This window comes from Ursus arctos, unplaced genomic scaffold, assembly GCF_023065955.2.
Source record: "Ursus arctos isolate Adak ecotype North America unplaced genomic scaffold, UrsArc2.0 scaffold_27, whole genome shotgun sequence".
Lineage (NCBI taxonomy): Eukaryota > Metazoa > Chordata > Mammalia > Carnivora > Ursidae > Ursus > Ursus arctos.
In genome coordinates, this window is record NW_026622952.1 from 9,494,187 (window position 1) to 9,519,491 (window position 25,305).

Here is a 25,305-nt window from a genome sequence, read left to right on the forward strand (position 1 = left end):
GAATGACGTATACAAGAATAAGATCTAGGGAGAGAGATTAAAGAAACTGAAGTCATGCTGCTTACAAAGGTATTCGGTGGAAGATTTGCCTTCTAAAATATTTAGAATTGGGAAAATGAAAGCAGTTACTGGTAGGTTTTATTTCCAGTGAGAATATTAGCTTCCATACAAAATTGGGTGCTAAAGTTATATATAGAGCAGGGAGATAAAAATACCCCTTTAGCCTCCTAGAATAGGCTAGCAAAGGAGTTACGGAGTCATTTAGACATAGGATAAGAAACAGGGCAGAGGACCCCAGGGGAAGGCAGGGAAAACTGAATGCGAAGTCATCAGACAGGGAGAAAATTCAGGAGAGACTCTTAACTCTAGGAAACAAACTGAGGGCTGCTGGAGCAGAGATGGGTGGGGGGATGGGGTAAGTGGGTGATGGGCATTAAGGAGGGCATGTTATGGGATGAGCACTGGGTGTTATACGATAAATTTTTCATATGCACTAAATGATGTACTGTAAGTTGGCTAATCAAATTTAAATAAAAAAATAAATAAGCATACGATCGCACCTTATATACTCCTGGATGATGTTCATAGGACTTCATTCAAATGAAGCACTGGTGTGTGGCTCACACAGTTTTTCCCAGCCACACGACAACGTGAGTATACCAGGTGAGGATCTAAGAACAGCTTCACAGTCTTACCTGAACTCTCGTCCAGACTCTCCTCGGAAACATGCTCATTTTGGTGGACCCACTCGCCATTGCATTTGAAGAATATCTGCATGGCTGGCCTCGCTTTGCACCGCAGTGCAATGGGGTTGCTCTTGATGATGTAAGCATCGTCTGGCTCCTCTATGAAATGAGGCAGCGTCCCAGGAGCTGAGGGGATGGACTCAGGGAGGGCTTCGCCATTGTCAGTTCCTGCAAAATCGAAGAGGCCATGAGAACACTGCCTATATCGACAGCACATGTCCCAGCAGGCAAAGCATAACCCACACCGGCTCTAAGAATCTGGGCTGCAAAATACTCGAGCCTATCAATACAGCATGCTCGTAAGGGCTGTGCCGATGAATTCTCTTCTAGGGGCTGACCTAGTGTAATAGGAGACCTCTAGCTGGACACACCTTCAGGGTCACCAGACAAGGGGAAATGATGACTAGGGGACTCCCTCAAACCACACTTTTGGGTCTGCAGGTCTTTGCTGGAAGAACAGAGACAACGTCTGGGGAGTGAGAAGCTGCACCTTAAGATTCAGTCTGGTGAGTGGTTACCTCAAGGGGTTCAAGGAGGGCCCCGAGCTGCCTCAAAACTTGGAAATACTGGTGGAAATAGCTTTTGTTCTCCCATAAATGAGTGTGGATAATGACCACGCTGTCCGAGGATACTCAGTCTTAAGACATGTGAAAAAAAATTCCAAATCATCTGCCTTCTTTACCTGTCAAACTGGAGATCGGCTGGTATTCTACCTAAGACAGAATTTTCTCCAAAACCTCACCAACGTACTGAATCTTCTAAAAGGAATGCACATGTGTTTTGCTGGCCCACAGCTCTAGTCTCTGCCCCCAACACTCCCCTTGATATACTGCGAATCTCACTTTCAAGGCGACAAACTAAAACGAATCCCTAAAATAGCTGTGAGCTTTTACTTTGGGACCTATAATTAGGTGTATTCAAAGATAAAAAATGGACACGATTCTCCCCTAAATTTAGGGAACTGATGAGTAGAGAGAAGCAACATAAAAAGGGAAAAGAAGAAGCCAAGACTTTGCTTCACTACCTCTTTACTACCGTTAGCAAGGACTTAAGTCCTGGGAAACTACGGCAAAGACGAGGGGAGCAAGATCTGAACACTAACGCAGCACTGTGCAAATGATCAGAAGGAACAAGTGTGCCTTCCACGGCCACTCCAAAGAAGGAACAAAGAAAGCAAGAATTTCACAGTACCGGGATCAACTATGCCCTGGAAAGGGCTATTCATATTCAAAGCAAACCAGTCCCCAGGAGGAAGCTGGGAAAAGGGACCTAGGGAAAGCACTGGAAAAACAACCAGTTGATCCAGGGCCAGCCTAGGTGACAGACAGGGTGTGACCCATGATTTAGCCTGGCTCTCTGTGCACCTTGGGTGTCATTCAGAACAAACAACAGGAACCTCTTGCCACCCACACTTAAGGCAATCACCTATATCAAGCAAGTACCGTCAAAGGTAAACCCAAGTCACAATATTAGCGGGTAATACTTGAAGACCTGGGGCACTCTCCAATGCAAATCAAGGGGGAGGGGCTAGACCACAAGAGGTATGGCGGCCTCTAATTCTACTTCTCTGTGAGGAAGGAAATAAGACAGTGAGTTATGAGGAACACGCCTTGCCAATGGGAACACACAAGCACCACTCGTGCCCCCGCAATGAATTAAACAAAACAAGAGTTTGAATCTCCACACTATTTTTTTTCCACTAAAGACATCAACATAAGGGGGGGAAACCTCACACAACAAAGAGAGACTGTAAGCTTTAAAATGCATTTGTAATAGAAAAGCACATATGTAAATACCTGGAAGTACCAAAAATCCATCATAAAGCAAAGGCCCTAAATAGCAAGAGAATAAACAATTTATGTCATGAAAGTACAATACAGTCACTCAGAAAATAAAATGTGTATATGCCATATGGAATAAGAAGGGTTTCACGACAGAATCTAGAGGGGTTTTTTTTAATGTTTTAAATCACATTTACAATGGACTTCATAAAATAGATCATATATTAATTCATTTTGTTACTGACTGCTTGTGCCAATTTCCATCTTCAATAAATACTAAGTCCCCTCAGGCTTTTGTAAATCCATGCATTAGAGGAAATGACAAAGGTATTAAAAGATTTTATATGGACATCAAACAGCTCACCCTCCCATCCCGGGCTTGAGTTCTGTCCAAAGTAATTCATTGCTGCAGAAAAGGGTCACCTGATAGAGAATATCCAAACCCTAGGGTGACAGCCAGAATGAACAGCCACAGGCATACATTCTAAAGGATGCATTTTACTTCACTAGTAACAATGCATGAATGTCCAAAGTAACTACTAAAATGGGGCAGGGAGCATCATACCTGACTCTAAATAAACAGGAAGGCCACATTTATCTAGAATAAAATGACAAAGGCACTAGCTCATGAATCAAGTTTAAACCATCCAATTCACAAAACGGAGATCTAAAAGTAATTAGGCTACCCTCCTACTACTTTCATAAATACCCTCTAAATAAAGAAGCAAGTTCAGCTTTCACCTGAAACAGAGCAGGAGAGTGGAAGAGAAAAGTATGTAGGTAAGTGTTCTGGGTATCTCAAGGACCTCTGTTAAGAATCAATCAATCTTAGTGCTAAGGGCAGGAGGGGGGAGGCAAATTGTAACATTACATCCTAATTATTACTGAAGCCGTGTCAAAGTCATGTATGCATAGGAAAAGGGCCAGGATCCATGAAAACAGAGAACAAAGGAAAAAAATCAATTTATCAAGGGCTAACAGTGGGAAGGTGAGATCATCTGCATACACATAGCACCATTTATTTGTATCCTTCCAACAAAGAAATGATTTTTTTTTTGTTTGCTTGTTTTAGGTTTTTTGTTTGTTTTGTTTTTTGTTTTTGCTTTGTATAGTGAAGTGTTGGGAGAGCTGTTTACCTAACCACTGTTCCTTAGCCCCAATTCCTCTCCCCTAAGTCCCCACCCTGGGCTCAGGATCAAATTCCAGTTACAGTGATGCCCTGCCCTTTAGATGGCTTCTGTGCTGCAAGAAGGTTGGGTTCTCCCAGCAGGCTGACCTCCAGGATGATACCCCTTCCATACCCTACAAAGCTGGGAGTCACCTACCTCCATTTTGCCCCAAGGATGCCTGCCAAGCTCAACTCCACCTACTGGTTTGCTCAGGAAATTCTCAAGGGATTCATCAAACAAAAGGGATGTGACAGAATGAAAGGAAGTGACCTGGGTACTTTTCAGGGGCTTAGAAATTGCCAACAGATCCTCTTCTTGGGGTGGGGGGGGGGGCAACTTACTTTAATAAATGGATTCATGGAAGCCTGCATGAATACTTTTGGGCTTCAGGATAAATGTACCTAATGATCTCAATACAACTGCCACTGCTTTCTAATTCAGAGAAAAGTTTTAAACCTGGTGCGATGAATGCTGGCGACTACATGACCCAGTCAACTGCCTTTTCCCAAACTTGCTTTTACAGCAAAGGCAGGAGAAGTCATGAACTCGGTTTACTCCTTTGCAGATAGAAATGGTCACATGACAGCCATTTGGAAATGAATCATAAGCAAAAATTCCTGAGAAAGCTTTTATTTTCCTGATAAAGGTACGGTAGGTTCTGTCCCCTTCTCCCTATTGTCCCTGCCTTAACTAGGGAAGATGAAGAGGAAAAAAGTCCCAGAGGAGCAGACAATATAGAGGTTGAAATAACAGCACGGGGCATCCCACCTCTAGACATTTTTTTTTAAATCTTTACTTATTTAAGCTACTAACACAGTCAGATTTTCTGTTGTTTTTGCAGAAGATATTCCTGACTGATACAACTAGATCTTCCTTCCTCAACAAAGCCAGAGCTCCAAGCTTCACTTGATTAAATTCCAATGCTCTCAGTGTTACTGGTAAAAACATGGGAAAACATGGAAACACAGATAGCAGCGAGTAAAAGTAAGAGCAACCATGTATTGAATGATTACAGATTATGGTGATAGGCCTTCCATGTGGATTAGGTCACTTAAGCTTCCTATCAATTCTCTGTGGGGGGCACTCTATCCTGTTCTGCATTTGAGGAAATGCTTCGATTCTGTGCCTTGTCTAAGGTCATAAGGCTAGTCAGTGGGGCTCAGAATTTGAACACAGATCTCTGACTCCAATCACCTCACAATTCCATTTTAGTTCAGATGAAGTCCTTAGAAGTCTGGCGCCGTTATTTAGTGAGTGTCTTACGGCCGTAACACGCACCTCGTAAAACCAAAAGGAGATATAAAATGATACAGTATCTGTGGTACCTCTCAGCCTACATTAAATGTAAGACTCACCTTAAAGACCACTTACACAGTTATCCTGTTAGCTGCACTATGATTCCAGGTATATTATGGACATATTCTTTTTTTTTTCTTTTTAAGATTTATTTATTTATTTATTTGACAGAGAGACAGCCAGCGAGAGAGGGAACACAAGCAGGGGGAGTGGGAGAGGAAGAAGCAGGCTCCCAGCGGAGGAGCCCGATGTGGGACTCGATCCCAAAACGCCAGGATCACGCCCTGAGCTGAAGGCAGACGCTTAACGACTGCGCCACCCAGGCGCCCCAATGGACATATTCTAGACAAGGTCTTGAGAAAATCTTTTTGAGAGAACAGCACAGCAAGTACTCAACTAATTAGAATCAAATGACTAGGAATCCTCACTAAAGTCAGAAAACAAAGAAGTTGAAGAATACGTGTTTGCGAATAAAATCATGAGAAAGTTTTTTCAGTACTTCATTTGGAAATAGTTTCATCTCTGAGCAAGAATATTTAAGTACTGAAACTCCAATTAAAATAACAAGGAGTTGGGGTGCCCGGTGGGGGGTGAGGGGGCTCAGTCCATTAAGCATCATATTCTTGGTTTTAGCTCAGGTCATGATCTCAGGGTCGTGAGATCGAGCCCCATGTTGGGTTCTGTACTCAGTGCGGAGTCTGCTTAAGCTTCTCCCTCTCCTTGTGCCCCTCCCCCTATGCACATGCACTCATGCTTGTTCTTCCTCTCTAAAAATAATGAAATAAATCTTTAAAAAATAACAAGAAGTATTACAGGAGACAGTGAACCTCAGCAAGAAAGAGACTGGGGTCAGGGCAATGCCATTCTATCATGTTTAACCATACAAAACTGTCCCTATTTCACTGGTTGGTACGTTAAATCTGTAACAGGACTGGGCACACTGGAGGCCGGTGTCATTCCAAACTGGGATTCCTAAGACCCTGGGCTATCAGCAAAGTCCACTGTCATTGCACAGGGTTAGAGTATAAATGAAGTCGAGCTTTAACAGGTTTTGAGAAATTCCAAATTATTGTCATACTTTTTACCTGCAAGAGTACTTTGAAATACATTCCTCCCCTTCTATCTCCAAAGTATGCTTATACTCTCACTGGTACAAAACATTCGTATTTGTTTCGGTGTCCAACCAATAATTCTGCCATTAACCAAAGACTAAATCTGGCAAGAGTGAAGAACTTTAGAAACAAATAATCTGACTTAAACTCTGGGTTGCCTCTGTGAACTTTGGTGAGTAACTTAACTACGAGTTTCCAATTTTCTTATTCATAAAAATGAGGGATTGAAAGTTATTAGTGGCTTGTGACATTAAAGTGAGATAACATATCTATATCTATATATCTATATCTATATATCTGTATCTATCTATCTATCTATCTATCTATCTATCTATCTATCTATATAAATAAAACAGTAAATGCCCAAATGTTACATAAATACAATGTGCTACCCCTACGACCACCATTAACATCAGTGCCTGGATAAAGAACAGCAAACAAAAGAAAGATATTTATAATTATGAGCTCTAGGACTTCCATTTCCAAGCGTATTATCCTAATATCTATATTTCGATTTTGTGATTACGACTCCTATTTTCATCCCGGAGCCCTCATGATATGAACTGTTGCTTATAACACGTTTTTACTATTTGCTACGCATATGTATATTAGTATAATTTTGTTAGGTCAAAACCCATGAAAACATGCTGCGAAGCACTTATGTATTCGATAAACACGTAGCAACTGCTCACACCATACACCAGGCACATGGTTGTCCTGCAAAAGCAGTAGGATAATACACAATGGATTTCCTGCTGGCCAGATCCCAAAACCATTGCCTTTAATAGGCAAGCAGTTTTTAACCATAGGAGATTTCACAGTATTCCAGAGCCCCTCTGACTGCAATATTTAAATGAAGCAATGCACCTTAAAAATAGCTCTTTAAATTCCACTCCATGTCTGTGAGCATATCGGTCCACGGCAATATGCAAGCCGGAGCAGAAAGCCATAGGAGGGAAACCAAGTTACATAATCTAAGACAACACAACAGAGCTGGGTTCTTTGCTTTTGTTTACAGAAATGTGGCTTGTCTCCATATGGTTATTTAATTAGATAGGGGAATGCACGGCACCCACTGAATGCAGAACAGCCGGAATTTTACACAGCAAATATTTAATGCAATTTATGAAACACAGACTCTGTCCCTAGGCCTCAAGAAGAGTTTTCTTCTTTTAAACTATTCTGCCTTCTTCCCAACCTCTAATAAAAATGGAAATGTTTTCTCTATCACTGCACCCGCCTGGCTCACCTCACCTGTGCCAATCTTCTATCTCGTCTGCCTAAGATATTATTCCATTGAGCAGAGCTTAAATTTTGCAGGGTAGAAGACGGTAAACAATGCTTACGACACAGTCAAAGAATTATGAAGGGTAATTCTTTGTTCCCCAAACAAGAAATCTTAGATTTCAGTAGAGCTTATGAAAGCACATTCACTATTCCCCAGATTATCATAATTTACCTTCATATATTCATTTCTTTAAATTGACATACTTGTGCATGCCTACTAAGGTTAGTCAATGCTCTCTGTATTGGAGATTCAAAGTTACCTAAGACATAGTTAATATACTCAAGGAGCTCACACGCTAAATTAGAGACAAAAAAATTCAGAACGATGATAAACATGCCAACAGTATATGGGAAGTATACATGAAATGTCATAGGAGCACTGGAGAGAGGGAGAGCCTGACTTTCCTTGGGAGGGTTCAAGGCAAGCATCATAAGGAAGAAAACATTTCAGCACAGTTTGGACAGAGGAATTGAACAGGGGAACAAATGGGAGAAGGCATTCCGACCCTGGTGATGGCATGTGCGGCCACGGAACACAGTTGAAACTAAATATATCTTCATTAGAATTCACATTTTACAGCTTACTGTAGCATTTACACCAAATCATTGGCTCTGCTTGGCTCCAACATCCCTTTTCCTAAGAATTTTTCTAAAGATTTTATTTATTTGAGAAAGAGAGAGAATGAGAAAGCAGGAGCAGGGAGAGGGAGAAGCAGACTCCCCACTGAGTGTCAGGGAGCCCAATACTGGTCTCGATTCCAGGACCCCGGGATCATGACCTGAGCTGAAGGCAGATGCTTAACTAACTGAGCCACCCAGGCGCTCCCCCAATACCTCTGTTTCTGTGTGCCTTTGACTGAGAGCTTTCTGGGATATAGACGCAGAGTAACTAGCAAACTGCAGAGAGAGAGCATTCTTGGTTTAACAACATGGGCGCCAAAGCCAGGTTAAAGTAATTCTTTTGTATACTTTGAATGCGGGAGAAGCCACGTTTGTTCTGATACATGGGATGGAGTTATTCTTTAAGCCACACCAACACAAGTGGCATATCTCCCAAGGCCACAGGGAAAGTTCTTTTTGTTTTTAAAATGACCACCATTTTGGTTCTCCCTTGACTTATACACAAAATAGACTTGTGATGCAGGGTCTAAGTCAGAGATTTTATACTCTTTCTGATGGGAGTCCTTGTTCCTGAACAGAAACAAGCAAAATACAATCAGATTTAGCACAAGGCATTTGTTCCCATGATAACAGTTTCTCGAATGGGACTCTGATTTAAGAGACCAAATTTAGTCCAATGGTTCTCTATGTGTGACGAGATTATTGAGGATTTAATTTTTTATTGTTCTGCTTTCACTATATTTTCAAAATGTGTTCCAAAAATAAACACTTAGAAACAGAATATATAACATATAACTATACGCCTATATATAGTGTGTGTATATGTACATATATACATATACATAAATAATTATCTGTTGAGTGAAGGAACATAAACTCTGTAAACTACGCCAGCTTCTAGACTTTACTTCATGGTGTCTAACTTCTACTGTATTAAAATTCACGAATCAGAGAAAAACTAACAAATCTGTCCCTAGGGAAAAAAATGTAAAGGATTAGATTATAAGATTTATAAAAATTATTTATTCTAAAATGTTAAAAAAATACTATTTTGCTGAAAATAGTAGATAAGATGAAGCTTAGAAATTGTTTCTTAATTTTTTTCCCCCAACAATGGATACATTTGTGTATGAATGTGCACCACTGACTAGTGTTCAAATTCTTCTGAAAACCTAGTGGGATTTGGGAAAGGTTTTGCTTTTCAAACTGTTATCGCTTTTCATTTGTAACTGACAGTTTTCAAGAGTGAGGCCATTCATAGTTATGGAAAAATGGTTGTTTTAATGCAACACTGAATGACAGAAAACCAAACAATCAAACACCATTCTCATATTTTTCATTCTTGGAAAATTACCTTTCAGGAAGAGCTTCGTGTTTTATGTTCTGCACACGAATACAGCAGGGACTTTCAATCTTTTTATGACAAAAAGAAGAAACAAAAGGTGGGAAACAAAAGCACTAAACACTAAATTCCCTTTGAAATAAACACACTTCCGTTACATGTCGAGTCACATTTTAAAAACTCAGATGGTGACCCACAAATTGCACAGCTCAAAAGTTTATTATGGGCGAATCGGACTGCAACATGGTTTCATACAGCTTTTTATAGGTGATCTGGATTAAGCAAAATATAGTGGGAGCTCATCATAGATAAACTCTGGGCCAATTCTTATCTCACACCCTCAGAGGTTAAACAACTTGTCAAAGAGCTCCGCTTCTAGGAGCTTAGGTTGAAATCTCTCTGTTGACACTTACAATAGTATTTTCCCCATTATGCTGCTTTCATTTGGACAGGATACAAAAGACTGAATATACAACTAAGTCTTGTGTTATCATCTACTGAGAAATTATACGCAGAAAATAACCTTGTAAAACCTCTCTTAGGATGACCTTGTAACTTGCAAACATTCTAGTAAAATCAAATACAAAACATATATACACACACACACAATCTTTAACTTTTATGATATTTTCTATTGCAAATTTTCTCTTATAATGAAACACTTAGAGAAAAATACAGGGGCGCCTGGGTGGCGCAGTCATAAAGCGTCTGCCTTAGGCTCAGGGCATGATCCCAGCGTTCTGGGATCGAACCCCACATCAGGCTCCTCCGCTGGGAGCCTGATTCTTCCTCTCCCACTTCCCCTGCTTGTGTTCCCTCTTGCTGGCTGTCTCTCTCTGTCAAATAAATAAATAAAATATTTAAAAAAAAGAAAAATACAAATAATATATATATTCTTGAGAAGAATGTCATTCAATTGTCACCAAATTCCCAAACTATTACGATTCATAATTCGATATATTTTATTCCCAAATCTTTATTAGATATATATTGAATATTTGGGTTTTCTGTATATATTTGTGAGATGTTATTTCATCTTGTCATGGTATTACTTTTCATTAACCAGATTCTTAATGATTGAGAGTAGATGTCAGTTTTGATCTTGCCACTGTCTTACTATTTAACAGTTATTTCCAAACTTTATTTTATATTGATATTATAATGTTCCATTCATCTATATTCTGATTGGGCTCAAATGTGTATCTTCAATCCATTTCCCTCTCTGGGCATTCAAATCTGTATAAGAAATTGCCTCCAGATATATTCACATAAATGTCCCTATAGACCCCTCAAACTAAATTTTTAAAGATTTAGTTTAGAAAGAGAGAAAGAGACAGAGAGAGAAAGAATGCACAAGTCGGGGCATGGACAGAGGGAGAGAATCCCAAGCAGACTCCCTGCTGAGCACAGAGCCAGACAGGGGGCTCGATCCCAGGATCCTGAGACCATGACCTAAGCCAAAACCAAGAGTCGACACCCAACTCACTGAGCCACCCCAGATACCCGTCGACCCTTCAAGCTTTTTATGCCTAAGGCAGAGCTTATTACTTGGCCCCTCAAATCTGTTCTTTGGCCTAAGCTCCCTAAATGAAAGAGTGACCCTAGCAGTCACCTGAGTTCTCTAAGTTCCCCAGGGCTGGGCATCACCTACTTTCCCCTGCTCAGCCCCCACATCCAATTTATCACTAAGCCCTACTGGTTCTGTCTCCTAAATATCTTTGTAATTCAATAACTGCTTTTCATCCCTATTCCTTCTACTCTGCCCCTAGTCATCACCACTATTCTTCTGAATGACTATTACTAGTCCAGTCTTCGTCATCATTCTTGCTCACCCGCCTTCACACCAAATCAATTCACCACCAGGAGGCTCCAGGGACTGTCAATTCGTTCAGAGGTCCAAAGCTCTTCACCTGGGTTCTGTCTGCGCCATGTTTTTCCTTCTGCCTACATTACTGATTTCTCCCTGTTTGGCTTATAGCCTGTTCTCATCTTTCAGGTTTTATTTAGTTGACATGTCATATGTAAAACCCTAGTGGAGCAACAAAAATTTCAGGATACATTCCTTCTTTGTCCTTCCATAATACTTTGTACTGCTGTATAATTATTCATGCTACCACTGTACCTTCCTTTAGACTGTAGGTTCCATGAAGGCAAAGGACAAGCATATCTAAATAAACAGTTCAATGAAGCCCTGATGAAACTCTGTGAGCATTCTCTCTGTAACAAATATTTATTAAGTACATATGATGTGCAATTAAGTTTATTTACAAAAAAAAAACTTTGCAAATTGACATAGCCACCAACATTACAGAACTTTACCAATTTTCCTCATCCTCACCAGCATGAAACATTTGGTGATACTGGGTAAATTGATGGGTCAAATGAATAGGGTTTCACACATAGTTCTTGATTACCAGCCTAGTTGAATATTAAAACATGTTTATCACCTATTTTCATTTACCCTTTTACAAACTGCAAATTCATATTTTTTACCATTTTGATTTTATTTATGAAAAATATAGGTATAGAACCTTTAAAAATAAGTACAAACATAACTTAAATGCATGGATTCTATCGTTTCCATATCAGGTGCTTAATAATACCAATCATATACTAATTTTACGTTATTTCTTCCAATCCATTAATTCCTTCATTCATCACCAATTTGGAGTTACAGAAATCAAAAGATTGGTTCCACTATTCCAAAAGCAACAGAATTTTGACTAAAATGGTTAGCTCTATACAAAAAAAAGTCTTGTGCAGGGAGGAACTTACATCTTTAAAAATACCAATACTTGATGAGGAGGATTCACAAAGAAAAGTAAAAGGAACGAGATCTGTTTTCCATTTCTTAATGAGATGACCTTCTTTGCACAACAAAATCCTTCTTCTGGAAATCACAGAAGATGTTGATATGAGGATGAAGTTTTGATGCTCATATGAAATCCTTTAATTCCTTTGTTATTTTTCCTAATACACAGATTTAGCTGATGCTGCTGAGATGTGGTATTTAGTAAGGACTGACAACATACCACATGGCACCAGTGAGCAGCAACAGAAGCGGTGCCCTGATTTGATGAGACAGTCATCTGATTGGGAGGTGGAAAGTGTACAATTGAGGGGGCTTAATTTCCTTATCCTCCTTAGAGAGGATGTCAGACACTGTCAGAAACAGATTTATTCCAAGTTGTATTAGAAATACAAAACACGGGGCGCCTGGGTGGCACAGCGGTTGGGCGTCTGCCTTCGGCTCAGGGCGTGATCCCGGTGTTCTGGGATCGAGCCCCACGTCAGGCTCCTCCGCTGTGAGCCTGCTTCTTCCTCTCCCACTCCCCCTGCTTGTGTTCCCCCTCTCGCTGGCTGTCTCTATCTCTGTCGAATAAATAAATAAAATCTTAAAAAAAAAAAAAAAAAAAAAAAGAAATACAAAACACCTTTCCTCCTGATTATCTTTTACTAAGAGGCAGCTTGGTACCAGGAAACAAATGCGGGCTTGGAGTTAGAGCTTTATTCAAATCCAGGCTCTCTCACAATTAGTTACAAGACCTTAGGCGAGATATCTAACCTACTTTATCCTCCCAATTCTTCCACATAGAAAAAGAATACTATGGTATTATAGTACTATAAAACTGTTGTATACATTCAAGGAGGTAAGTCGAAATTGAGGTTATTATATGGCATATAATAAGCATTCACTATGTAACAGAAATCATTAATAGCATATTATTAATTATTGAATGGAAATTAAGGGATAGACGGATGAGCAAAGGCCAAATATAGATTTCCGTCCAGTAGATTATTTTGTTTGTGAGAAAAAAATGGCTACGTCAAGAACCCCCTACTACTTAGCACTTCAAAAAATGCCTAAACATTTTACATACTTTTTCCTTACAAAGTCAGGGGGAGCAGAATACGGGACCTGAAAATACGTCATGTTGGCATGTGGATTGTTTCAAGATGAAGACAGTCAAGGCCAACAGACTCATGAAGAGATTTTTACTTCTCCCTTAACTGTCTAAAACAATTTAGATGGAGTCTGGACCAGGAAGAGAGCTGAGGCCAGAGACAGCTTTTTACATCACAAAGACTGATTCCTAGGACAAAGCAAACATTTGTTTATCCAGCCAGGGTTTGCTTCTCTTATCTTCCTATGAATTATCTTCCTCTCCTTTGAAGTCCCACAGCCCCACCTCTTCTTAGCTCAGGATGACATATAGGCCTCAACTGCCTGACTCTCTGGGAGCCTCATCTCTTTGGGGTTCCCCTAGCAGGAAATTAATTTTTTTTTCCTCCTGTTAATCTGTCTTCTACCACTTTAATTATCAACCAGCCAAAGAACCTCAAAGGAAGAAGGGAAAAGTGTTCTTCCCCTGCAGATGGTGCCCCAACATGGAGCCCTCCACTCGCTGGACCCGGCTCCCTCCAGAGCTTCCGCGGCTGAGAGATCCCGGGACCTCTGACAGAAGCTGGCAGAAGCGAAAAATTCTTACCACGACAGTTCCCCAGACCTCTGGCTGCAGGATCTAATGGAAACGAAAGTGGTGAAGGTCCTTTTCTTTTTTCTCCCCAAATTCAGATTAGCAGGGGAAAATATCTGTGTGAACTACTTCTTTGGGTGAAGCGACCCTGGTAAAAATATCTGTTAAGAGTACTCTTGTTTCCTATCGATCCTTTTCCTCCAAGAGATGGCCATCGTTTTCCTCTATCTTAGTCTTTTGTGTCACTGATGTCATAAGAGAGAAAACCAGAGGCTAGAAACCGGGAGAGGTCCCATTAGCCTGTGTTTCCAGACGGCCACACAGACTGGTGAGTTCCCCATTCTCACCAGAGTTGGTGTCTGTTCAGACAAACTTTGCCGTGAGTCTCCTACATAAAAACTAGATGAGGTTTTCCTACATCTTGTTTTCCTCCTGCGTGTCTGGTTTTGTGACCAGTGAGAATATTCTGTCAGGTCTCTGCCCGCTGGAAGCAGCAAGTACTGGTGCGTATTGTGTGCCAGTTTAGTCTGAGGTTCTGAGACACAAAGTCACAAGCAGCACTCTTTTTGTCCAGCCACGCCAGCTCTCAGGGAAATTTGTTATGCAGGCCCCAGTCTATGAAGGGCCTTTGTCATCTCAACCTCTGTTGTCTTGTTAGTGACGGAAAAGTCCCATTGCAGCAGAGCCTGCCTGGTGTCACAGACCAGAGGGTCTATGACTGGAGGCGTCTCCTGAGCTCATGAGACCACAGACACTGTTTCCTCTACACCACTCTTACCACCCGAGACAACAAAGGTCTTTGCTTTCTTAGGCTAACTCTGGGAGAGAACTTTCTGGATCTTAGGAGGGCCACACCTTTTGGACTTTCCTTCGGACTGCCTCTTGCGTCCTTGGTTAAGCCATAAAAAGGCTTACTGGCTTCAGTAGCTATTAAGAATAATATCCTATCATCAATGGATGAGATTGATGACAACAATAGATTCTTCGACTTAGGAAAACTATATTTGAAAAAAAAAATTAGAGAGCTCTCCTCGTAAAGGAATTGTGGAAAGACCAAAGAAAAAGTAGAGATTTCCTTAATAAGATGAAAGAACAGAAATTAGAACAAAAATTACAGTCCACAACCAACATAAATTTCCGTTTTTAATACCTGGCCTGATTGCCTACCCAAATTCCTTTACCTCCCAAACTCCTCCACCACCTTCCCAGAAAATCAAACACTCGGCTGCCTACTTTGGTTTCTCTTTCCCGACAAGAGTTACAGAGCACTCCAGCCTCATCTCTAGGCCCCAAACGTAGAAGTTGCTCAGATAAATTCAGAAGGCCAGGAAGCAAGTTTACGAGGAGCATCTGGGATAAACAATAAGGATCTTTCTTGCTGGGCTCTGTAATCAGGCTCTGTGAGCTTCAGGGCTTCCTAAGCAATGTCTTTTGCAGATACATCGTGGACCTCCACTCAAAGAATTTGTGTCCCCTGAACAACAACACATCTCAATTACAGAGCCCTTTACCCCTACTTTTAGAAGATCCTACCAGTTTTAAAGGGGAATTAAAAAGATTGATGGCCATTCACAAGCCCACTCACAGGGAATATATTTGGCTGCTAAGGGGTGTTTTTCACAAACATGATAATACTATAGTTATCACACAAGCCAGCCCCCCGCCCCATAGAAAACCTCCCTCACAGAGACAACAGTTGGCCAGAATTCTCCAGGCCCTCCTGCACAGGACCAGGAAATGGTTCAGCTGGAGGCTGATTTCAGGGGCTAAGAGAAACGTAAGTAGAGGCTTTTCCCCCTCAGGTGAATTGATCTAAGGTTAAATCGGGCACTCAAAAAGCAGGAGACCATCCAAAGGCCTTTGCTGAACACTTTGTACAGGCATTTCAAAGGCATACTTCTCTAAACCCTGGAGTTCCAGAACACAAAAATCTTGTAATTTATGTGTTAATAGACACTATTCTCCCTGATAAAAAGGCAAAATCAAAATAGTGCACTTGGGTGGGCAGGTCAAGCTCTTTAATAATGGAATTATTATACTGGAAAAAGCACCCAATTCTTTGAACATAGCTTGCAGGAATGTAGACAAAAAAACAAAACAAACAAAAACAAAAACAAACAAAAAACCCAAACCCCAAAAACAAAACAAAATAAGAATTAGAATGAATAATTCTTGATTTACAACTTGAATGTTTAGAGATAGCAAATCATAACTCTAAGGGCACCTCCTAAGTCCACTCACCCTTTCCTATTTGCCTTCAGACATTTGAAAATAACAGGAAAAAAAAAAATCAGGACATTGAAAGTACAGTTGTCTGCACTTAAGAAAAAAGAGAAATGACCCCAGATTTCTGACAGACACACACACTCCAAAAATCCTAAGAGAAAACTTGCATTCTTATCTGTCCCTTGAAGATGTAAATCTTATCATGTCTTTGAAGTGCAAACATCCCAGCAGGAAGGAAAATTACACCCTAAGACTAAAAACTAGAAGGGAGCTGTAAAAAGCCCCTTTGCCCAGTCTGGTCCACAGCTATCGTAAGATCACTTGTCAAGGACAAATACAAATCTTAAAAGACTTTCCCACAAATATTAGTAAAAAACTAGAACCATCTAACTGAGTGACTTTATCTGGTTCCATCTGCCAGAGACATCAGGATTCATAAACTAGTGAGTTTTCTATTACACCTGATTTATAGCTAAAATTGTAAGAACGGAAGCTACGGAGTCTGTGTCTGCTTTTTTATATTTATCTATGGATGCATGTTTTATACACACGCACGCACGCACGCAACGTATTTGTAAAGAACTCTAATTGGCTTAAAAATAATTGCTTATCAAATTAAGTATTTCTAAATCTCAGAAATATAATGGAAATGAACTCAAATGTTTATCAAGTTCACATGCTCTCAGAATTCTTTGGTAAAAGCTAGTTAAATTTCGTTGGTTTAATTTTAGAGTTATCATCATTAAGTATCAATTCTACTTGTGTTTACTAAAAGTCAAATGAAATCATGCTATCTCTGTTACAAACTTTGTCAGCAAGAAAGATAACTTAAAACCGTGGCTAACTGCTTTAATGTCTCATGAAATCTTCATGAGGAATCTAAAAATGATTGCTAAAAAAAAGTGTATTAAATAGAAGTAGGAGGAGAGTTTTTAATCATTTCAACAATGATTGTTTTATGGTATGTCTACTTAAAAATAGCTAAATTTCTTGGATTTCCACTGGTAAGAGATGTGCTAGCTTAAGCAATGGCATTTCATTGACTATCTAGGTCATTTTCAAATAAGATAAAATACAGAAACATCGGTTATTGAACATAAGTTTATCCACTTTGGCTGCTTATTACAGAGAAACTAAAGATATTTGGATCTGCCAGTACACACGTCTGGTGCCACACAGAATAAATTGTACTATGAGAAAGTGTATGCTTCTAAGAAATCATGAAATATATTCACAAATTTGCCAATTTAAAGAATTGAAACATCTTTATCTCCCCTACCTGATCCTGCCAGAATTCAGAAACTCTTAGTAGTCTTATTTCATGGTAATATAGTTATTTGTGTACGTTCCCTAAGAATCTCTTCTCCTTGTAACAATACACAAATGAAAACACTAGTTATATTACCAAGGCTTTGATTAGAAGGTCATGTTTGAGAGAGCCGGGCACGGAGTCAGATATAACTTGATAGCTTTAAGGAGCATTGGTGGACTTTATGGAATTAATAAGGGCCCTTGCAAACAGGGCTCCCAGCAGCCTTACCAGGTGAGTAAAGAAGGTCACCCCTGATAGGTACAAGAAGCTCGGGATATCTGCAAGTCTTGAAAGGCTTTTAAAGGCCTGAGATTCCTTCTAGAAAGTTCCAGCACAACAGATTAAAAGATTCTCTATGGCCCATCACTATTCTTGCTGTCCTTATGTAAATAATCAAGCCAACTTTATTGAAATGAGACATGATTGGCAAACAAATTAATCTTACTATGGTTATCTTCGATGGAAAAGGGGGTGGTTGTAGAGAGAAAAATAATGCTTCCGTAGAATACACACTTATGGAGATTAGATTCTGGTTCGATTCATTGTCTCTAAGGTTTTGTTTTCTACCTGTAAGCTTTGCTGGATCCTAAATTATTGTAGTTATCTCCAATTTTGGCGATCACTCTCCAAACTAACACTTCCAATTTCTCTCCAGCCTTCTGACTTGAAATCCATGAGAACGGACACTGCCGTTTTACTGAAGCAAGTTGGACAACGTGATGCATACTGAACACAACAAGTCATGTAGAGACAATCCCTGTGCCTGTTGCTACGTGAGCCACTCGGATCACCCGAGCCATTCAAACCGCGAACCAGGAAAATCTGTCAAATTGCCGCTGCCCACCCTCCCTACAGCTAGAAATCCTCTTGACTGGCTACCCTCAGAAGTCTGACACCAGGACTATACTCCAATCATTAACTGCTGTCCTTCTGTTTCTATAGAACTGTCTCCTAATACACACCTGACTCCTTGCTTGAAATGACTTTAACTGTACTGACCTATTGTCGGGACTAGAGACTGGATCAAAGAGAGCCATGTACCAACTCAACATCTGGACTGTGAAATTTCTTGGGGAAGTTTCAAAGGTGGTTTTCATGGGGAGAATACATGACCCCAAAATATGACACTATGACATGTGGTTTACTTTGAGCTGAAGGCAATCAAGACCCAACAGATTCAGTAAGAGGTTTTCATTTTTACACCTCTCTTTTCACTCCCTAAAAGGATTTGGATAGAGAGCCTGTACCACGAAGAGAGCTAAGACCATAGATAACTTTTTATGTCAGAAACACTTATCCCTGTGGCACAGGGGGGAAAAAAAGGTGTATTTTTTTTTTAAACAAACACTTGTTCCTCCCATCTTTCTATGAATTGTCTTTTCCCCACTTGTAGTTCCATACCCCAACCCCTTCTCCTTTTTAGTCTTTTTAAAAACTTTTTATTATGTTATGTTAGTCACCATACAGTACATCCTTAGTTTTTGATGTAGTGTTCCATGATTCATTGTTCGCATATAACACCCAGTGCTCCATGCAGTACGAGCCTTCCTTACCACCCATCACCGGGCTAGCCTTCTCCTTAACTCAGAATACCATATAAGTCTCAACTGCCTTCCTGCATGGTAGCCTCAGACATTTGGGGTTCCCATATGCACAGAATTAAATTTGTGTGTGTGTTTTACCTCCTGAAACTCTGTCCTCTGTCAGTAAAATGATTAGACCATCCAAAGAACCTAGAAGGGAGAAGGAAAAATTTTCCTTCCCCAAGATCGCAACCCACTGACCAATTCTGAGGACCTGAATGTTCTTTGAGGATTAAGGCCACTAGCCTTTGCTGTAATGTATTTGGTAAAGAGCTTTATGTACATCATTTAAAAACCTAAAGTTGTACTTTGAGAATCTGGCATTTGACTTATGAAGCTTAAGGGGAAAAAAAAGAAAAAGGCAACAACAGAAAAGCCTACTACACACTTGAGCAGCTTAGTATTACCTAATCAGCTTAATTGCACTGGGGTGAAACCTGGTCTGCATGCTGTCAGCAAGAACAATGGAAGGAAAAAGAGCACCTAACAGTACGTTTAATTACATGATGTGCTTTAACTGTTTAGCTATGTCAGCACCCTACCTCCATATACAAAAGAATATAATCAGACAACACATACAGATGGCTAGGGCCATTCCGGTTTGCTATTTGTCATCAGTAGGTTGATACCTTGCAGGTGTCTACAGCTTATAACAAGCATTTAATTTTTTGGCACCTAGGGTCTGGGTCAGGAGATCGGTAATGACCTGTATTACTACTGAACAGGTTTTGAAATTAAAAGAAACAACCAATACTAGTTGGTACTCTGGGGGAAGATATTAAACCATCAATCAAATGGGTCCATATGCCCTAGAAGGAACGAAACATTTCCTACCATTTAGAGGAAATTTCCAGGGCAAAGATCTAGGGAGTCCAGGAAAGGATGAAAATGTGCTTGTTAGGTAAGTGGGGAAAAGAAAGAACGTATGCTGAGATCATTACACTATCTTTTTTCTACACCTTCTCCTATCTCAGAGTCTTTTTTGAAGCGCAAATATATCTTAAAGCAAGTTTGACTACAATATTTGCCTAGTCAAATACCGTTCCTGTGGCCATTTTACCTATTAACTTACAGAAGCAATAGCATTGCAAAGTCTGGGGAAGGAAATATGTTCTGGAATCCTTCATTTAAAAACGGATCTGTGTACTTTTCAGACACAGTTTTCTCTAACTGGTTTAACTTACACTTGTTTAAAATTGATATATATATTTTTAAGTAGGCTCCGTGCCCAGCATGAAGCCCAACATGGGGCTTGAACTCACAACCCTGAGATCAAGAGTGGGATGCTTAACTGACTGAGCCACCCAGGCACCCCTAGAATTGATCTTTAGGTAACTCTAGAATCATCAACCTAAGGGCTCTCAAACAGGAGACCAACAAAGCTGTTTATAGTTGATTAGAATTAGAAATTGAACACCATAACTGCAAAGTGGACAGAAAACACACTAAATACTTTCATCAGAAGAAAACAAAGTCAAGACATTGGAAATCAGTGTAAGACAGTGCTTAAAGCTGACAGAATGATGTATACAATGGCACCGGAGTCCTGGAGAAAGCTATTAGGTATGACATTAGAATCCACTCACCAGAAAAACCCCTAGACCCATGCTGCATTACATCCTTATTATACAGTCCCTAAGATGCAAAATGCAAAAGTAAACAGAGACTTAGAAATGACTTTTTTCCCCATTGGATGGATGCTAATATATTGTCTATAAAAATAACCAGTTGATTTTTAGTTTTTTAAAGGTTTTTTATTTATTTGACAGAGAATGAGAGGAGTGCACATAAGCGGGGGGAGCAGCAGAGGGAGAGGGAGAAGCAGGCTCTCTGCTGAGCAGGGAGCCCAATGTGGGGCTCCATCCCAGGACCCCGGGATCATGACCTGAGCTGAAGGCAGACGCTTAACCAACTGAGCCACCCAGGTGCCCCATGACCAGATGATTTTAGAAGTCACAGTGAATCCGACTGGACATTGTCCATCTTTAGGGAAGAAGCTTCTGGAGTACAAGGATTATCACCACATACAAGGAATTTCCATCAAAACACCACCTCCTTGTTTATCTGCTCTAGGGAATGCCACTGGCAAGATCAGGGTCCTTGGGGCAAAGGGATAAGAAAAGACCCTGAAAGTCTCAATTCAGAACAGACAGAAAACAACAACGACAACAACAACAACAACAAAACCCAAGGATCCTACAACTGTTTACTATTAAAGGTCTCAACGTGAAACTTCTAAGGTGTCTTTTTTTTTTTGTCCGCGTGACTTATTATAGATAGAAACCCATATTAAAATGTGATAAAAGCAGAAGTGAAGGCACACACAGTTTTGACCCATAATAAATACGAGTAACCATTTACTCATACACAGGCAGCGAGCCTGGCTACGGGGCTGGAACAAATGTCGCTATGGAGGGTATTAAAACATCGGATATATCCATATGCACTTATTGGAGCAAACTGGGCATTCACTTGTCATTAAAAATTATTGGGGAGTGGGGCACACTGAATACTCCATGACATCAGCATTTATCCCTCTTGGCTAATTCTCTTTTCTTGGATGGCAGAAATTAGGAAGATTTTCATATAGGGAAAAACAAAAGTAATCCTTCATCGCCCAACACTTAAGGTTCTTGGACATAATCCTATAGAGATTAAAATGAGAACACTGGGGTGCCTGGGTGGCTCAGTCATTAAGTGTCTGCCTTCAGCTCAGGGCGTGATCCTGCCGTTCTGGGATGGAGCCCCACGTCGGGCTCTTCCACTGGGAGCCTGCTTCTTTCTCTCCCACTCCTCCTGCTTGTGTTCCCTCTCTCACTGGCTGTCTCTCTCTCTCTGTCAAATGAATAAATAAAATCTTTAAAAAATAAATAAATAAAATAAAATAAAATAAAATAAAATAAAAACACTGCAAAAAAACAAAACAATTCACTCGTCTTCCAGTCTACCCTATACTTGTAGTCCCCACCTCACACTAATCCCAGATGAAACCACTAGGACAACCACAAAGACTGGGGCGATCAGGAATCCACTTGGCTTCCAAGGCACCACACGCTCCTAAGCCATGGGCGCGATACAGATGCAGCTGAGATTGATGAGGTGAGCTCCCGCTCTTATTATTACTCTGGTGTCCAAGGACTCAAGGAGCCACTTTCTAAAGAATGTGCTGCTCTCCCTATGACTGCAGGGAACAACACAAACCTGCAAGATAAATGTGGACTCCGGGTTTGGTTGAAGGTCTGGGCTTGTCGCAAATGCAGATTACTGGTTTCCTATTAGTAAGTGGAAAACAGCAGGCTTCAGGTAGATTAATTATACATCAAAGCAATGTTCTCAATTGGCAACGGTAGACTTGAAGGTAAAACTGTGAGAACGGACTCGTGCTTTTTCCCTTGGTCTCACAGGGAACTATTTCACTCCTGGGCCATTGTCACACTGCAGGGATTCACAGAAGAATGTAATGCTTAATGAGCCAAATATGAAGATAATTATGCCAGTTATATTTGGGACACACACACAAAATAACAGACCGTATTTGTAGACTCTTTATGAACACTCTAGGGCAGGGAGAGAAAAGATTTTCCTTTTTAATAGCTACACTGGATTTTATCATGACTAAATATCTTTCAAGTAACACATTGCTTTTCTGCCCAATTAAAAAAAAAAACAACAATAAGTTGAAGAGTCAAAAGAGTGTATTCTTAATTTCAGAGGTTCTAAAAGGAATTTTAAGTCACTCTGAAACTCTAATTTTATCCATGTGACCGTCCAAGTGAATAATCAGATCTATCATTTTTTTAGGGGCGCCTGGGTGGCTCAGTCATTGGGCGTCTGCCTTCGGCTCAGGGCGTGATCCCGGCGTTCTGGGATCGAGCCCCACATCAGGCTCCTCCGCTATGAGCCTGCTTCTTCCTCTCCCACTCCCCCTGCTTGTGTTCCCTCTCTCTCTGGCTGTCTCTCTCTCTCTCTCAAATAAATAAATAAAATCTTTAAAAAAAAAAAAAGAATATCATTTTTTTAAGATTTTATTTACTTGAGAGAGAGAGAGAGCAGGAGCACACTCAAGAGTATGAGCAGGGTGAGGGGCAGAGGGAGAAGCAGACTGCCCGCTGAGTGGGGAGCCTCATGCGGGACTCAATCCCAGGACCCTGGGATCATGACCTGAACCTAAGGCAGACACTTAACCGACTGAGCCACCCAGGTGCCCCAGATCTGTCATTTCTTAAAAATTTTCTACTGACACGGCAATATCTCCTCATAGTTGCTTTTTTTTAATGAAATAACATATTAGATAAGCCTACGCAATAACGCCATTGTAATTATGAGTAAAAATGGGTCTTAAAGTCACAAAAGGACTCCAAGAAGGAAATAATTCTAGATCTGTTTAACATAATTTGTTTAATATAGATCGGTTTTAAACAAAGTTGGTAGATACCAAAGATAATCACTAATTGGTAAATACTGTTTTTTGGGTTTTTTTTTATTTTATTTTATTTATTCGACAGAGATAGAGACAGCCAGCGAGAGAGGGAACACAAGCAGGGGGAGTGGGAGAGGAAGAAGCAGGCTCATAGCAGAGGAGCCTGATGTGGGGCTTGATCCCATAACACCAGGATCACGCCCTGAGCCGAAGGCAGATGCTTAACCGCTGTGCCACCCAAGCGCCCCCGGTAAATACTGTTAATCAGGTTTCTCCAGCAAGTAATCAGAGCAAGAGCAAAAGTCAATATTGTGCTGTTTTGAAGATTAGTGCTGAAGAAAAATACTTTGTAGGGACATTTGGGGCATCTGTTAAGGAACAGGAAGAAAGGGCATAGTGGTCCAAATCTATCTTAGGAATTTTTGTGTGTTAATGATAGAAAGTACTATGGAAATCATTCCACTGAACTCATTTTACAGACAAGAAAAGTGCCAATGATAGAATCTAAGTAACTTGGCCAAGTTTACTCAACTAGCTAATGATGACGTCAAGTTTAGGGAACTAGAAACACATCTCTTAATAGAGTTCTTTCTGCCATCTGAAACCAAGATTCAAGTGAAAAAAAAAACTGACATTTAAACCCAAAGTTACCTTAAAGTATTTCTTTCCTTCTAGATGAAACTCCCTCTCTTTGCATAAACATCTTGCAGGGTAAAAATATGCCAAGGCATTTCAGGAATTGTTGAAATCGCAGAGCTCACTGTAATCATCTTCGCAAGCTCTCGGCTTTCTGGGAGAGCTCCACTGATCAGAAAAAGGGCAAGTGAAACATTGCTCTTTGAGGGAATTTAGATTAGGCTCCACATGAGAGCTCATCAAAGACTAAGAGAATGGAGTTTAGATCAGATTACTGCCAAGTGGGTGCACAACTGATTAGAAAAATGATTCCTAAAATCTGATTTTAGACATCCAAGTATGACCCCAGTTCTCTAAAGCATTGTCACAGAATTTATTCCAAAAATAGTCTTTGAACAAAATAAACATACTTAAGTATTAATCTTTAGAATTAGCAGATGTTACATGAGGATTAGTAAAGCGTGCAATGTGCAATGTTTTGGGGGCTGGGTAGCACGAGGTCATGAAATCTGGGACTTTGGCTGTTCAAACAATCATGTGAATTGTTGCTCAAGGCATCTCAAGTTCAATACCTAAGGGAAGCACATAGAGCTGATCATTGCTTTAATTTTAAAAAAACATTTTGATTAAGGCTGGGTTATACAGAGTTTGTTCATTAAGGTGCTGATGAGACCCAATTTAGAGAAGTGTGTAACGGCGTTAGAGAAGCTGCTTAAAATACCAAGTTACTTTTACGATTTTGAAAAATGGACATAGATGTAAAGAGAAAGACATACTTAAAAAGGCCAATAGGGATGTTTCAGATATTAGAATGACCTTACAACCCAAGGATGGATATACGTATATATCATATATACCATAGCTTACATATATCTTACATTTTAAGATCCAAATGGGATTGCAAGTGAAATTCTCACCAGCCAAACCATTCATGGGGTTGGAAATCACAGCATTAGGAGCAACTCTTCCTAATCTCTACAAGGAGCCGCTGGGAGAAGTCTGAAAGACTGAGCATTTCTTAGCTCCTCTATTTTTCTCCCTCTCTAAACTAGTTCAGTTTACCTCTTCTCTCTTTGTGTCATTGATGCCATGCCACTTCTGCGAGAGGAAAACAATCAAAATTGGGTTTCACATAGTCATTTTCATAAAAGGAAGTTTTTCACTCCCTCATGTAGTTTTTTTTTTTTTTTTTTTTAAGATCTATTTAAAAGCAGGGGGAAGGGCAGAGCGAGAGAGAGAGACCCCAAGCAGACACCCTGGGAAGCATGCAGCCTGACTCAGGGGTCAATCCCACAA

General features: G+C 40.3%; 1 protein-coding gene across 4 annotated transcripts in view; it reads right to left on the reverse strand.

The window, feature by feature from the left end:
• The window catches only part of UNC5D (unc-5 netrin receptor D), a 542,759-nt gene that overhangs the window by 231,517 nt on the left and 285,937 nt on the right, over nucleotides 1–25,305 (reverse strand). For all 4 annotated transcript variants that reach the window (XM_057303433.1, XM_057303432.1, XM_048226276.2 and 1 more), the window contains exon 2: nucleotides 696–914. In XM_057303433.1, coding sequence (XP_057159416.1) covers nucleotides 696–914 — 219 coding nt within the window. The remainder of the gene's footprint in view (nucleotides 1–695; nucleotides 915–25,305) is intronic.